Below are 17,616 nucleotides of genomic sequence, written 5' to 3'. Positions count from 1 at the left end.
TCTGCCTTCACACCACGCCCATCTACACGTATCATTGGTCAATTTTCCTGGACAGCTTCGTATTCATTGGCTGCACTTTGTCAACATGCAGCTTGTCTTCTGGCCGTGTCAAGGTGCGCAAAGGCAGAAACAAAAAGCAGGAAGTCCAACCGTTTGACTCAACAGTTATGTTAATGTTTAACATTTTCAGTTGAAATTGACGTTTTTGATAAAGCTATGATAATTTAAAGATTTAAAAAAGTATATATAGATTGTTAGACGTCACTTTTGTTCTTTTTTTCTCTTCAGTAAACGCCTCCACATCGGTTAGTTTTTTTATTTTGAAAGTCATCACCGGAAAATAGATTTTGTAGTTCTTATATGTTGGCTGTAGTTCTTCCTGGTTGGCTGTAGTTCTTCCTGGTTGATGTGGACGGAGCTGCGGGGTGAGGTCTGTTGTTGTGTCTGGGTAAATAATGTAGAAAATTAGCAAACTGTGAACGGAATAATGGCGGGATTTATCGAGTTATCGGTGTTTTAAAACGGGTTTTTACAGCGCACTATCCGACCGTTAGTCCGTGTTCTTCTTCTATGGTTCCGGTGTCCTTTCATACCTCCAGTGCTGCGGTGAATCTCCCATTAGCTTCCATGGATTGTTAGCTGCTAACGCTATGTGTGATACGGACTGTGTGGATATTTTTAAACCCAAATAGTCCCCAAATAATCCCGAAAAGAAGACATGGCGTCCTCCAAGGCCAAAGTGGGAGTCCACGGTGACACGAACTGTGTGAAAGAAAGTAAAAATAACACAACCGGCGGCAGTGCAGCTGGAGAAGCATCACTGAATAGTCGAATATACAGTCTGGATGAGCTGGAGACCATCGCTACTGTTGGTGAGTCTAAAATTATTACAAAAATATATATTCACTTGTGTTACAGTGTTGTTTTAGGTGTTAAAATGTTGGATATATCCTTAAATCTCATAGGCATATCTTTGACAATGCAGCAGGGAACAGTTTAATGCAGCAAGAACGAATTTTGTCAATTTATGGGTGCCGTATAAGGCCAAACAAGGCTGCAAATACTACTGAACGTCATAATTATATCAAACTATATATATCTGATCTGTAGGTGATGGTCAAACCCTGTGTTGAGGTGCTGATTTCCAACACATTAGAGTTATTTTTAAAATTCCAGACTCTTTGTGATAGTTGAATATAAGGAATCCTCATGTTACATTTACAAATGTATGAATATTTGTAGGGGATGGACTCCCATTGGACAAAACTGTGTTAATAGTATTTTAGGATGGCCCACCAAGTGCCCACTAAGGGGCCCTTCTAGGGGACCAAACTTGATTAAGTGTCAACTAAGGTGCTCTTGCAGTGGACTAAACCTGGGTAAGTGTCCACTACGATGTAAGTCTTGTGAGCAAGACTTGGTTATGCGCCCCCCTAAAGTGCCCTTCTAGTTGCCAAATCTTGGTTAAGTGCCTAGTAAGGTGTCCTGCCTGTGCAAAACTTGGTAAATTGTCTTTTAGGGGGGCCCTTCCAGTGCCCAAAACTTGGTAAGGTGTCCACTTAGATGCCAGTCTAGTGGACAGAACTTGGTTATGTATCCCTTAATGTGACCTGCTAGTTGATAGAACTTGTGGCACAAAAATGACCCTCAAGGACTGGTCTTGGTTAAGGGCCTTTTTGGGTGCCATTCCAGTAGACAAAACTCGGGTAAGCCCCCCCAAGAAGACCTTCTAGTGGACCACTTTTGGTAGTGTGTCCAAAAATACCACTCTAGTGGCCAAAACTTGGTTAGGTGCCAACTAAGATGCCCTTACAGTGGATAGAACTTGGCGAATATTCTTCTACGTTCCCTTCTTGTGGCCAAGACTTAGTTTAACACCCCTTAAAGTGCCCTTCTAGTGGACAGAACTTGGTTAAGTACCCCTTAAAATGGCCTTCTAGTTTACAGAATTGGTACTTTAATGACCCTCAAGAACTACTCTTGGTTAAGGGCCTTTAGGGTGGCGTTTCAGTAGACAAAACTTGGATAAGCCCCTCCCTAATGTGCCCTAATGTGGACAAAACTTGGTAGTGTGTCTACAAAGATAGTGGCCAAAACTTGGTCAAGTGCCAACTTAGGAGCCTTACTAGTAAAAAAAACACTGGTTTAGCGCCCACTGAGGTGCCCTTCCAATTGACAAATCCTGGTAAAGGGCCCACCAAGGTCCCCTTCCTGCGGTTGAACTTGGGTTTAGGGCTGCAACGATTCGTCGACATAATCGTTTGTGTCAACTATAAAAATTCGTCGATGCGGGAATTCAAGTGTCGACGTGTCATATTATTGTATTTTATATCGGTAAAATCTAGTACCGGCCCGTAAGGACTCATCTGTACTTGCAGTTCACTCCAGGAAGTGGTGGGGGCAGTATCGCTCCCACTGTTTACATTATTCACAGAAACTGAGAAGAAGAAGTTAAGCATGGCGGAAAGCACAGAGAACACACCAAAAAGCCGACCCAAAGCTTCCAAAGTTTGGGAACATTTTACAGAAAACAAATTGGCGAAACAAGTCAACTGCAAACTGTGTCAAGTCAAACTCTCGCACCATGGCAGCACTACGGCAATGCACGAACACCTGAAACGTAAACACACTGTAGCTGCCGCGTCTTCAAATACCGCGGGTATTTGTGGGTAAGTTTGCAAGTTGCATGAATATCTTTTAGATCTTTTGCATTTAGTTACTGAGCGCTTTGTGCTTCAGGCACGAGGATTAATTCCAGTAGCCTACTTTTAACGCCGGTGCCGTACGTTAATCAGTCGGAAAACCATCTTTGATATTTGCTAGGGTAACGATTTTTTCAGTAACGCTATTTAGTGTGCAATTTACTTTAGTTGTCAGTTCAATACTTTTATATTAGAGGAAAAACAAACCTTGACGATGTAGCAACTTGCCGTGTCATGTCAATTTGCTAAACCATGAAGTTTTCACAGGTGTGCATGCATAAGAAGGCGAGGTAAAACGGGGATCCAAAATAGTATGCCAAATAGCCACGACTAGTCGACTAATCGTAAAAAATAATCGTTAGATTAGTCGACATAAAAAATAATTTGTTGCAGCTCTACTTGGGTTAGGGGCCTTCTAGGCGGCCCTTTCAGTGGAAAAACACTAAATTGCCCTCCATAGTGCCTCTTGGTTATGTGTTGTAGAATAAATGGCTGAATTGTTTACAATTCCTTGTCTGTTTTATCACAAAGGCACAGAAGCTAAATCACACAATAAAAACATCTTTACCAGGGTTTCTTAATATTCTTATCATATCTTATCAATGATGCATTTAAAGTTGCCCCTGGAGAATGTAAACTGAAAAATCCAGCGTCTTGTTTAGTTAAAGTAGGTGTTAAAAACTCACGATTTCCATATTCTTCCAGATTGTTCTTTTTTCTGAAAATGTGAGATGCTATCAATCAGTCGTGATTTTTTTTCATTCTCATCTTCTCTGTCTATTATTTTTCATGATTTCCCTGCTGATTATTTTCTAGTAGTAACGTCAGAAATAAACACTAATTAAACTTTTCAAATTAGTCCACATTTTATCTTGCGGCATCAGGCTGAAACTGAAGGGAATTGTTGTTTGAGAAATGCCTCCAAAATATTCATCAACTGGAACAGTTGCTGATTTCTTTCTCAGTTGTTGACGGCTCCGTAATTACTGCAGCTTTTACAAAGACTGAAAATAAGAAAGCAGGGATGATTATGGGTTGATAGCAATTCTTTTCTTACACAAGGGTCAACAAGACGATGGAGGAACAAGAGAAAACATGCAGTCTTTATCATGTAACCACCAGTGTGTTCACACATAGATAATAAATGTAGTTCTAGTTGATATTGACGGCTGACTGTGATATCATATCATACACACAGGTTTATATAACGGAGCTTTATCATTATATGTCTCACTTCCAGCTGACCCAGTTTAATCTTTATCATTTTGTACATGATAACTGTGTAAACATGGCAGATTGTTCAAGGTTTGTCCAAAACTGTGTGTACTGTCATCCTTTCATATTTGTGGTTTACTAAAACCAAAAAACATGAATCCAAAAGCTGTCATATGGTGGATAAGACTTAAAAGGCCTGGTCGGATTTTGTAACCCAGTCCAGCCCTAGTGAGTCATGAGGATATACAGTACTGTGAATAAGTTTCAGGCGTGTTTGGGCCAAAAATTAAGGCTGAAATAAGGCGTGTAACAGCAAGTAAGCCCACCTGTGGGCGGAAAGGAGGATTGACACAACCCTGGCTGCGCTCTGGATGTCCTTGCATGTTACCAGGCAAATAAACGGAAAAGATAACAAAGTCAGCAGCTTTAGGGCACAGTTAGTTGAAGATGTGGCAAGAAAGCATGGCCTAGAGTACCGTCTGGGTAGGTATTAGGGCTGCCACCAGCCTCTGGTCGTGCTGTGGGTGTCCAAAGTGCCCGAAAACCACCGCCGGTCTCGGGGTTTTTACCAGAGAGGAAAAGGCCCGGACAGAAGAAATGCCGTCAAGCTTGACCTTGGCACATGTATGGAGCTTCACTCTGGCCAGGAAGACTGGAAGGTTAATCAGTATTCCTGGCTACCATTACACCAAGAAGACAAAAGAACACACCCAGAGAAAAGGTTCTTGAAAGTTTAAGTCAATACAACAATACAAGGTACTTGTAGTTCAGTTGAATCCATCATCAAGAAATGGAAGGAATATGGCACATGTGTAAATCTATCTAGATCAGGCCGTCCTCATAAACTGGGCTGAAGTTCGCCAAAAAAACAAAACTCCATTGTAAAGTGGAAGAAATTGATTGGTCTGATGAAACCAAGCACTGCACATCACCACAAACGCACCATCCTTGCTGTGGAGCACGGTGTTGGCAGCATCATGCTGGGGGGTGCTTCTTAGCAGCCAGCTCTGGAAGGCTCATAAAGGCTGTAGATCTCTATGGTGGGCTCATCTGATGCAGACCACTCCAGTGGGGCGACCAGTGACATACTGACCCTTGTTGGGTTTTCTTTAGTTTGTAGGGTGTTAGGGTTTTATTTCTTTCCCTAACCCTAACTTTGAGGGTTGGCTGTCTAACCCTAAAGGTAAATTTTCATTTTGTATTCATAAACACAACAAGGTGAATGTTCTGGACTGGCTGAGTCAAAGCCCAGGAATTTTAAGGTTTGTTTTTTGTCAAAAACACCAAATTATATTGACTGTGATTGGTCATAATACTTTTCAGAGCCTCAAATCTGTTAAAACCTCAAATTTGACAATATTTCTGCATAAAGACACCAGAAGCATCAATCCACATCCATATATGATCATTTAAAAATGAATAAATCAGGATAGCCATCATATTTTTTCTTATTTTTAGAGCTTAAGAGCATAAATCCTTTTTTTTGTCCGACAGGAACTGCGAATGTTTCTCCCTCTCATTGGAGTTGTGACATTTGAAGGATTCAAACCTTACATTTCAAACCTGCAATGAATCCAAACCGCATAATAACCCTGTTTTTGGTGTTTTGTCCTAAAATCAGAGTGTTGGTGACTCTAAATAACCCAAACCTGCAGCTCTGTCTCTCTTTTGCCACTTCTCAGTCATGATCCTGATTCAGTGGCGTGCTCAAACAGGAGGTGCGTCACAGGGCAGAATTTAAACATCCTGACAGGTGAAGGTGAGTCCGTGTTCAAGCAGAGACATGTCTGAAGCAGTCCAGAGCCATGCCTTCGTCATTGAATTTCCAGAATTACTCGACAAGGAGCTTCAATGACACTAAGGTTCAAGGTCCAGTGTTGCCTTTATAGATGGAGTTTAGATCAGTGTTTCTCAAATGATGTGGCAATTCACAGTAGTGTGCCTTAAGGCAAGTCTAGGTGTGCCGTGGAAATTTGTAGGTTAAGAGCTGAAAAGCATGGCAAGCCATTATTGGGTTGAACTTGGGGTTGAAATTATTAATTCATGCTAATTTTTACCCCTTTTTTTGACACCTTTTAGCAAGTTTAACCATTTTTTTGCCACTTTTTTTGCACCTTTTGATCTATTTCTACACCTATGCCACATTTTTTCCTTTGTTTAAACACTTTTTTCCCCCAATTTCACCCTTTTTTATTACTTTTAACCATTTTTTACCAGCCTTTTCCAACATTTAATCCTTTTAGACTACTTGTAACCCATTTTTGCGACTATTGTGACATTTTCGACAAGTTTTTGCCAATTTCAACTTATTTTTTTGGCCTCTTTTTTTTACTAATTTTGCCCATTTCTGACTTTGTTTTGCCACTTTTTTGGAACTTTTTTTGCAAAATTTAACCAATTTTTGCTACCTTTTTACTGCTTTTTGCACTATTTTGCTATTTTTTGGCCATTTTTTTGCCATTTTTCCCGTCACTTTTAACCCTTTTTTTTAAACCAACTTTTAGCAACTTTTTTCCTCTATTCTTCACAGTATGAGCTATTTTGCCACCTATGCCACCTTTTTTTAATATCAATTTTAGCCCACTTTTGCCTCTGTTTAACCTTTTTTTGCCCAATTTTTCCCTTTTTTTTAAAATTACTTTTACCCCATTTTTACCACCCTTTTACATTTAATCCTTTTAGACTACTTGTAGCCCATTTTTGCCACTATTTTGTCATTTTCAACCAGTTTTCGCCAATTTCAACAAATTTCTGGGCCACTTTTTCACCAATTTTTACCCATTTCTGACTTTGTTTTGCCACTTTTTTCCCTATTTTTTCCATTTTCGTTATCCCCCAGTTGGCTGGACCCCAGAAAGCTCTCCCCTTTATCTCCTCTTATAGGCCACCTTGACTGTAACATTGTTTAAAAAGTCTACTTTTTACCAATTTAAATGTGGTGTGCCTTGAGATTTTGGCTTAACCTTAGTGCCTTAGGTGAAAAAAGTTTGCAAACCGCTGGTTTGGATTACAACACAGGCTTCAGGAGCAAGAGGACCAAAAAAACTGCTTTTTTCCCCACCTGTAATTCCTATAATTTTACTTCAGCCACATTTAGGACACTTCACAACTGTCCCTGGACAAAGATTCAACCCAAAACCTTCTAAATAATGAATATAATTTAGTCAGTGCTCAGGCGTCTTTTCCTACTTTTGGATCTTAATCGGCTTAAAATGTCCAAAGCAGCCAGATTTGAGGAATCACGTGAAATCCATTCTTCATTCCCCACATTTGAAACTGTCCACAACATGTGTTGATTCAGCTGAACAAATGTTGACTTAAAGGCTTTATTACGGGATTATTAATATCCATTAATCAGATTAAAACACTAAACTAACACGGGGAACCATCCAGAGTTTGAAGGAAGGCATGGGAATGATTGAATAAAGCCTTGGGAAAGTTGCACAAGAAAGAAGAGGATGTCAGCTAAATTTGGAGATCAGAATTCCAGCTAAAGCAAGCTTTTTAAGAAGTTATCAAAGAGAAGTGAACCGTTAAAGAGGGGAGGATTTATGCCAATCTTTACATCCTACTAAGGCTGTAAAATGAATCATTATCACCATGTAATCATGCTGGAAAACATCCTTAAAGGCAGCCTTATTTACAGAAAACATCCCCAGTTTAACACTTGTTTATCTGTTGCATGTTGCATTTAAAAATGCCATCATACCGCAGAGATCCTCCACTTGTGTCGCAGACCTAATTTTAGCTTAAAGCATGGATGTAAAAGCTGTGATTGGTCAGCAGATCCGAGGGGTCCGGAGGTTGCAGAGAGGTCAAGGAGATTAGAGATTAAGGCTGATTCTGGTCCAAATACGCCAGTGCTTTTAATACAAGGGACACTGTTTTCCTTCTCACATGCAAGTTGCTCAAACCACATGTTTATTTTTAGAGGTTAAGATGTTAAAATGTTGTTATCCAGAATACTCGATTTTTGAAGTACTGTCTTTAAAATGCAACCCAAGAAAGGAACAGTGGGATAAGGAGAGCAGATAGATCTAAAGGAGTTTGATTTACAAGGTAATGAAAAATGGACCTTGAAAAAATAAAGACGGATCTTTGCATTAAATTAAGGTTCTTACAGTAGCTGTTCAAGCATCCTTTAATCTAGTTTTCTTTTATTTGCATGCACTTTCCTTAAATGTTGCTTATCTCAACAGTTGCCAATGTGAAAGTGCAGTTGTAAATGTTAGGCAGATATACGCAGTCATAAGGCTGATATTTGAAGCCAATAAAAGCGATGTCTTCCTCCAAAAAGCCAATATTTACCACCAATAAAAGCAGATATTTACAACCAATAGAGGCCATTTTTACAGTCAATTAAAGCTGATATGTACAGTTGAGAAAAGCAGATATTTACAGCTAATATAAGCCAATATATACAGGTACTATAGGCCAATATTTACAGCCAATATAAGCCAATATTTAAATAGCCAGTCTTGGCCAACATTTAAAGCCTATAAAAGCAGATATTTACTGCCAGTCAAAGCAACAATTTACAGCCAAAAAAACAGATATATTTACAGCCGATAAAGGCCGTTGTTTACAGTAGATACAGGCTGATATTTACAGCCAATAGAAGCATTTATATTACAGTCAATAAGGGCAATATTCACAGTAGATAAAAGCAGATATTTACAGCTGTTAAAAAACACATATTTACACCTGATAAAAGCATCTAATTTCAGCTGATGAAAGCATATATTCTACAGCCTGTAAATGTCCATTTACAGTAGATATAAGCTGATATTTACAGCTCATTAAAGCGGTTATTTACCACTGATAAGGCCTATTTTTACAGCTGATGAAAGCCTATTTTTACAGCTAAATAAACAGATACTTTTCAGCCATAAATGCCCATGTTTAAATTACATAAAGGCAAATATTTATGGTAGATAAAAGCAGATATTTACAGCTGATGAAAGCAGATATTCTACAGCCGTAATGGACATGTTTACATTAAATAAAGGCCAACATTTCAAGTGGATAAAAGCAGATTTTAACAGCTGATAAAAGCATTTATTTCTAGCTGATGAAAGCATATTTCCTGCTGAAAAAAGGTAATATTTACAGCCAATTAAGGCAGATATTTGCAGTTAATAAATGCCAATATTTACAGCTGATATAGGCAGATACTTACACCTGATAAAAGCATATGTTTACACCTTAAAGCATATATTCTTCAGCTAATAAATGCCCATGTTTACAGTTGATAAAGGCTGATATTGGGGTGGGTTGAGGTTGGGGTCGGGATGAGAACAGTTTGTTATTGTTCTGTTGTTCACTTTGTACCTAGATAAGAAGATTTTTATTTTTTTATTTTACTTTATTTTATTTTTTTGCCTGCTGCTAAGGATGAAAGGACTTCCATTTAATATGTCAGGCCTTGATAGCTTTTTTGTGCGTAAAGAAAAAAAGCAAAATGTTTTTATGGACGCTATGTGAAGATCCAGTTTTCTTTAATAAAAATATTTGAAACAGAAGGCTGATATTTACAGTTCATATATTAGTTCCAACTAGCTGAAATTTAAATATCTGCCAATATGGATAATTTATATTTTAAGCTAATATCTGATGATATTGATATAATGTGGATATTATCCATCCCCACATATTACACAAATTATTTCATATATTAAACTCAAAATTGAATTGTTGGTCTGGACACCAGCATATCATTTACTCTTCCAGGAGTCATACCTTCATTTCCCCTCCTTTCTTGTTGTATTTTACAGTTTTAATGAAACAATGGTGCATGCTTGTCTTAAAATCTTAGATGTTGACACTGATGACACTGCAACCCTCAAACCTTTCTCATTAATAGTGACGTAGCCTACAGGCAGATTTCACATACATACTGATGGATGCTGTCATGCTGTAGCAGTGTAATGTGTATTAATCTACATGTGGACGACAAAGCCCAGGCTTTAAGCCTGTGTGCATAAAAATCCAATTTGCTGAGCGTTTTGTCTGATGGGAGGGATTTTCTGCACAAAACAAATCAGCTAAAGCTCTTTATCTGCCTGCTGTTGTTTAATTGTCATTGAAATCAGGAGGGAACTCTCTTGTGCCGTAGATTTATTCATTGTGACCCAGAGAGCGTCGCTGCAAGGCGTCAGTCCTGTCAGCGCGGATAAATTCAGCAGGAACATCCCCAACATCATATTCAGGGATTTGGTGACCGTCTCAGTGAAGTTGTTCCAGCGGTTGATAGGATGAAAGTATGGCTGGTTTCACATCCGAGTACACTTGACCCCAAAGTCCTGTTCCATTTCATCAGTGTGAGTGCAAGCGCACCGAACAATCTACTTATGGAGGTAGGGCTGGAGTCATGTGGACTCTGGCACAGTCTATGGAAGATGTGAGCGCAGCTGTGCTCAAGTATGGGGTACTTGCCCCCTTTGTCTTCTAAAACTGTACAAGCACAGGTCCATTTCATCTTCTGAACTGCCCTGTAGATGTGTAAGTGGGAAGATTATATAGTAATAACATTTGACGAGGGGCACACTGTACCTATAAGAAGTATTCACCCCCTTGGATGATTTACCCTGTCATTGACTTAATAAATCAATCATGATCGATATAATTTGGGTTTTTCATCAGTCTTTTGGACATTTCTGATAAAGGATAGCGCCTCACAGCAACCTGCATCACTCCCCATTCAGAGTTCCCTGCCTTAATAAATGCCAAGTGTTTCACTGACATTCTTCATCTAAGTAAGTTTACGGCTGTGGCTTTATTCTTTTTTTGGCTGATAAGATGTTTTTATAAAATTAAAGCAGATATTTACAAGTTATGAATGCCAACGTTTACAGCTGAGAAATGCAGATATTTACAGCCGATAAAGGCCACTGTTTTTAGTTTATGAATGCCAATATTTACTGTAGATAAAGGCCAATATTTACAGATTATGAATGCCAATATTTACCATAGATAAAGGCCAATATTTACAGATTATGAATGCCAATATTTACCATAGATAAAGGCAAATATTTACAGATAAAAAAAAAAGCAGATATTTACAGATTATAAATGCCAATATTTACAGCTGGTAAAGGCCAATATTTACAAATAAAAAAGCAGATATTTACAGATTATAAATGCCAATATTTACAGCTGGTAAAGGCCCATATTTAAAGATTATGAATGCCAATATTTACCGTAGATAAAGGCTAATATTTACAGCCTGTTAAAGCAGATATTTACAGCAGATGAAGGCCAATATTTACAGCCAATAAAAGCAGATATTAACAGCTTATGAGGGCCGATATTTGCAGCCTGTAAAAGCAGATATTTACAGCCGATAAAGGCCAATATTTAAAGATTATATATGCCGATATTTACAGCTAATAAAAGTGTATATTTACAGCTAATAGATGCCAATTTTTACAGCAGATAAAAGGCGGTATTTACAGCCAATAAAGGCAAATATATACAGCTAATGAATGCCAGTATATACAGGAGATACAGGCCTATATTTACAGCTGATGAAATAGCAATATGTAAAGATTATATAGGAAGATGTTTACAGCTGATAAAAGAGTGTATTTACAGCTAATAAAAGCCAATATTTACTGCCGATAAAAGCAGATATTTACAGCAAATATAAAGCAAAAATAGACCTTCAACTAACAATGTTTATGGTTATGGCTTACCTCTTCTTTTTGGCTGATGACAAGAAAAACTACAGTCGGCACCATGCATGAAAAACAAAGCTGAAATAACTAGTTTTAGTTTTGTTTGTTGTTGCTGTCTCTGTTGAAGGTTGCATGCCCAAATAGTTGACCAGATATGCTGAGGCGGAAGAGCACAGAGCCAAAGCTTTTGGTCTGATGAGACTGAAATGGTGCTTCTTCTGGCCATCAGACAAGATGCTGTGTTTGGTCGTTGCCATCCCCACTGTGAAGCATGGTGGTGGCAGCATCATGCTGTGTGGATGCTTCTCAGCAGCCAGCCCTGGAAGGCTTGTAAAGGTAGAAGGTAAATTGAATGCAGCAGATTCAATCTTTTTTTTTTTCTAATATGCCAAATTATATTGAGCATGATTGCTTTATACAATCAATAGGGGATGAATACTTTTTATAGACTCAAGCCATCAACTTTTTCCAGTTGCATCCCTTCAGAACAGTTTTAAAACCAGCCCTGCAGGTTGTTGTCCCCCCGTCCCAGAAAGCAGGTGGAAGAGGAGTCAGGATGACCCACTTTTCAGACAGGTAAATATCCGTTTCACAGCATCACTGTGAAAATCAGCCAAGCCCGTCTGGGTCAGTCTCTTTGTCACTTCCTGGTTTCTGATGACAGCGTGGGCTAAGGGAGTCCAGAAAAATAACACCGGCTTCACTTAGCGTGTATCTGGTTCAAAACTCGCACAGTGGGCGCCTTATTGTGCAGAGAAGAGGAGGTAAAAAGAGGTGAAATGTTACACCAGTTCGCTGCTTTGTTGTGCAGAGCGCAGGGTTAGAGAGATACCCGAGTGTTTCCTGTCTAATCCTCTAAAGCGCTGTCTTCTTCCCCTGTTTTATGTTTTACATCCCAACATTCAGGTCAAACCATACTTTATTTTTTAACTTGATTGAAAGGAAGCTGTTTGCTCCCACTCCACAATGGAGAAACTGAAGTCCTGAGGCTACCTTCACACAAGTTTAATGATAGAACTGTTAGAACAGAAAGATCGCTGCCTGGCTTATCATAAATATAAAGCTCATCAGGATTCATGTGCGAAAGCTACAAGTTGTTCCTAGAAACCTGTTCATATCGTAAAAGTTTAACAACACAAAGTGCCGAGGCATTTACCTGCAGCAATCAGACCACCTGTCTAGTGTGCTGTTGTTTCTGCATTGCCATGGAAACACCACGAGTCCTGAGACAAAGGATCATTGTTGGCGAAGCAAGCAGAGGAACGAGACAGCTGGCATTTCATTTGGAAGTTTCAGTAGCTCCTCGTCTGAGTCACAGAGTCTCAGTCATCGTCAGATATTTGTTGTTTCTGTCTCTGCTCGTCTGCAGGAAATGCTCGGCTCTTTTCTTTGCCTGCAGGAGTGAAATCCTTAGTCCTTTTTCTTGTCTGCAGGACAGAAAACCTTGCCCTTTTCCTTGACTGCTAATCAGAAACACTTTGCTATTTCTTAAAGTGCAAGACTGAAATTCTGAGCTTACTTTCTTGTCTTTAAAACTGAGGCATTTTCTGCATTTGCAGCAACAAAATGCTGAACCCCTTTCCAAATTATTTAGCCCTTTTTTTCGCCTGCAGGAATCATATACCAAACCCTTTTTTCTGCCTGCAAAAATAAAATCCTGAGCCTTTTCCTTGACCTCACAACCAAAATACATCACCCCTTTTCTTGCCTGAAAGACTTAACCGCTTAGCCCTTTTTCCCACCTTCAAAACTGGGATATTTTGCCCTATTACTTGTCTGCAAGGCTGAAAGACAGAACTTCTCTGCATCAATGAAATGCTGAGTCCTTCTTTCTTGTCTGCAGAACCAAAATCCCAAACCTTATTCCAGGATTGTACCAAAAACATCTTGAGCCCTTTTCCTTGTCTGCAGAACCAAAATACTCAGGCATTTCATTTTTTGCAGAACTGAAATACTCAACCCTTTTCTTCGTTTGAAGGACTGAAATCTTTAGCCCTTTTCCCCTTCCCAGGACTTAAATCCTTATACCTTTTCCTTGCTTGTAGGTCTGAAATTATGAATCCTTTTTCCTACCAAAATCCTAAACCGAATTCCACATCTGAAGCAACCAAATCTTTGCCCTTCTTCTTGTCTGAAAGAACAGAATTCTCAGCCATTTTTGATGGAAAATTTTAGGCCTTTTCCTCCCTCACAGGACTAACATAGCTGGCATTTTCCTTGTCTGCTAGAGGAAAACACTAAGCCCAATACCTTATCTGCTGGTCTAAAATCCTAAGCCCATTTCCTTGTCTGAAGGGTAGGAATACTAAACCCTTTTCCATGTCTTGAGAATCAAATCTTGAGCTGTTTTCTTGTCTACAGAAATTAAATACAGGGTCCTTAATAAGCCTTTCTTTGCCTGCCGAAATAAAATTTGAGCCCCTTTACTTGTCTATAGGATATCCCAACCTCTTTTCCATGTCTAGAAAACTCTGATTTTTAACTCTTGTTCTTGTCTGCAGAAGATACATATTGAGTCATGTTCTCTTCCTGAAAACCAAAATCCTGAAGCCTATTTCTCTCCTGAAACAGAATATTTTGCCCATTTCTTTGTCTTCAAGGCTAAGCATACTTGACCCTTTTATATGAGACAGAAAATCGTAGCCCTATTCCTCGTCTGCAAGATGAAAACAACAACAGCTCGGAGCGACTGGAGGCCACACAGACTGCAGTCACTCTGCCTCAGGAGGACCAGCATGCTCCAACAGGACGTCCAACTGTTACTGACCCATTTTAAGAGATCATCTCTACCACAGACTTTCTTTTCTGTTCTCTTCTCCATCAAATATAAAATGGAAAATGAACATTTTCTTCAAAGAATATCAGAAGAGCAGCTCTAAAATCTGCTCTTTTCATAAAAATAAGTACAGGCCTGGCAGTTATAGTAATTTAAATAGAAAGGATTAAAACAAAATGTTCCTGACAGATAACACAGCACAGTTAAAAACACACAACAGTGAAACTAAAGCTTCACGTGGAGCCCTGCAGGCAGAACATTTATTGGAAATCATCGTTGGAGCATGTGAACACATAATTACAGCCCGTCATGGTTTCATCACAGTCAAAACTACACGCCAGCATGCATCAGTTAGACACAACAGAAAATACCTGACAGGTGAATAGGATGAATAATTTCCTTCACCTGCCAAGAGAAGGGATAGAAATCAGGCAGGGAGTGAAGAGTCCGCTCCTGAATGGAAAGAGATAAGGAGTCGTGGACGTGAGTTCATTTTGAACTACAGCCAGAGACCCACCTACAAAAATGGCACCCAATAGGCCAGGGCGATAAATGGATTTCATTGACTGGTCATCCTTGTGGAAAATCTAGATTTTCTCTTGAACTTCCTCCACCTCTCCTCTCGGTTTTGCCTGGTTTAGTAAAGAATGGACTCGTCGGAAATAGAATTTCACTTTTCTTATTTCTCTATCAGATTGCCTCCCTCAATCCATCAACTCAGGGGTGGACTCAGGATGTTTGAGGGGCAGGGGTAGGAATGATAAAAAGGACATCTTCTGGATGTGGTGGGACACCAGTGCACAAAAAGCTGTCAGACAGTTTAAATAAATAGTCAGAAACACTGTTATTTATTTATTTAACCCTAGTTAAGATCAAATGTATTTAATTTTGAATACCATCAAGACCTCTGACAACAATGGATATGAAATATGAACAATTTGATTGCAAACTATTTAACAATTTATTTGACAAAGATACACAAGAAAGGATGTCAGTGGACATAAATTTCATACCAAGCACGCTAGAGGACTTCACTTCATTTTCACAAATATTAGACATGCGTTCTTGTAGGTTTTGTCCACTTAGAGGTCACCCTGCCCAAGAAACCCCTGAGGGGTTTTGACTCGCTTTTGTCTACCTAAAGAGCGCACTGTCAAATGTTGTCCACTTGGAGGGCACTTCAAAGGGTACTTTGTCAAATATTCTCGACTTAGAAGCCACAAAAAAGGGCACTTGTGAAATATTGTCAACTCAGAGGGCGCTTAAAATGGCACATTGTCATACACCGCCCACTCAAAGGGCACTAAGAGGCAGGTGGTCAAATATTGACCTCTCAGAGGGCACTTAAAAGGGCACTTTGTCAAATATTGTCCACTCTCAGAAAACACTTTAAAAGGTACTTGTAACTATTCTCCACCTAAAGGGCACTTTAAAGGGCACCTTGTCCTATATTGTCGTCTCAGGGGCACTTTAAAGGGCACTTTGTCATGTATTGTCCACTCTAAGGGGCACTTTAAAGGGCACCTTGTCCTATATTGTCGTCTCAGGGGCACTTTAAAGGGCACTTTGTCATGTATTGTCCACTCTAAGGGGACTTTATATTGCTCTGATCAAAAAATGTCCTCTCAGAGAGCACATCAGAGGCACTTGTCCTATATTGTCTTCCCAGAGGGCATTTTAATGGGCACTTAACCAAAAAAGTAATCTCAGAGGGCACTCCAAAGGGAAATTTGGAAAATGTCCTTGCGGTGGGCACTTGCAATGGTATTTTGTGCACTTCAAAGGGCACTAGTAAATTAATATTCTGTCAGAGCACAGTTCTAATGGGATTATGTCAAATATTATCCACTCAGAGGGCAATTTAATGGGCACTTTGTCAATACTGTCCTCTCGGAGGGCACTTCAAAGGGCACTTGTCAAAAATATCATCTTAGGGGGCACTTGTCAAATGTTGTCCATGCAGAGGGCACTTTAAAGAGCACTTGTTTAATATTGCCTGCTCAGATGCCACTTCATTAGTTTTGTCCACTTAGAGGGCACAACAAAGGGCGCATTGTGATACATTGCCCACACAAAGGGCACTTAAAAGGGTACTTTTAAAATGTTGTCCTCTCATAGGGCAGTTTTAAGAGCACTAGTTGAATGTTGTTCAACTAGTGCTCTCAGAGGACACTTCTAATGGTGTTATGTCAAATATTGTCCACTCAGAGGGCAATTTAATGGGCACTTTGCCAATATTGTCCTCTCAGAGGGCACTTCAAAGGGCACTTGTTAAAAAAATGTCATCCTGGAGAACACTTGTTAAATGTTGTCCATTTGTACCTTAAGTTGAGTATAGAGTATTCAAAATAGACCAAATATAATTAGCTTTCAATTTTCTTCTACCAATACCAATATAATGCAGAAAATGTTGTGTCTCCCTACCAGTGGCTTTTTAAAAACAAGCTAAGGCCAGTTATGTTGCCTCATCAAGTTAACATTGTAGCCCAACTTTACTGTGCTCATAAACAAACTGTTTAATCCTCCCCTCAGGCACGGGGACGTTTGGCCGAGTCTTCCTGGTGAGGGACAAGAAGAGCAGGAACTTTTTTGCCCTGAAGCAGATGAAGATCCCCGACGTGATCCGACTGAAACAGGAGCAGCACGTTCACAACGAGAAGGAGGTGCTGACCGAGGTCAACCACCCGTTCCTCATACGACTGTGAGTCGGGGGGGGGGACCACCTGCTGGGAGACATTTTTAATAATCTTCACACATAGCTTTCATTGTAGGTTTCAGTGAAGGTAAAATTTTACCTGAGGAGAGTCTCTACCTTTAAAGCAGCTGTGTTTTTTAATCCAATTTAATATTCACTTTTTCAGTCCACAGTCTCAGTAGATTCTACAAAATGAAATAAATCACAGAGCTATTCATGGAGGAATCTCCACAATATTTTAAATTTCCCCACTGATACAAATCCAATAAAATATGAGGAGAAATGGAGCAGAATGGCTCAAACACCATCAGGACACCACACATCCATCTAGCTGTGCTCATTTTACTTTCATAACATACTATACCTGACGGCGTCTTCCTAACTCTATCCTCATCAGTCAGAAAAGGACTGCATGCTTAAAAACTATTTTCTAAAGCTGCTCCTATGTATGCTTTGGGAATGATTCTGAGTCTAAATCTGGTCTTTTTTTTTTTACATAAAAAAACATTAAATTTTTCTAAGAATAAGGGTTACAAGTTTCTAAATATAGAA

The 17,616-nt window shown here is 39.4% G+C and overlaps 1 protein-coding gene across 1 annotated transcript in view; it reads left to right on the top strand.

Moving 5' to 3' along the window:
* Positions 1-415: 415 nt before the first annotated feature.
* Positions 416-17,616, top strand: part of prkx (protein kinase X-linked) — a 54,634-nt gene continuing 37,433 nt past the window's right edge. The window contains exons 1-2 of the mRNA XM_041781777.1: positions 416-872; positions 16,902-17,070. Coding sequence (XP_041637711.1) covers positions 719-872; positions 16,902-17,070 — 323 coding nt within the window. The 5' untranslated portion in view covers positions 416-718. The remainder of the gene's footprint in view (positions 873-16,901; positions 17,071-17,616) is intronic.

This window comes from Cheilinus undulatus, linkage group 24, assembly GCF_018320785.1.
Source record: "Cheilinus undulatus linkage group 24, ASM1832078v1, whole genome shotgun sequence".
In the NCBI taxonomy this organism is placed as follows: domain Eukaryota; kingdom Metazoa; phylum Chordata; class Actinopteri; order Labriformes; family Labridae; genus Cheilinus; species Cheilinus undulatus.
The sequence above is the reverse complement of the archived record's forward strand: the minus strand, read 5'-3'. Positions and strand labels throughout refer to the sequence as shown.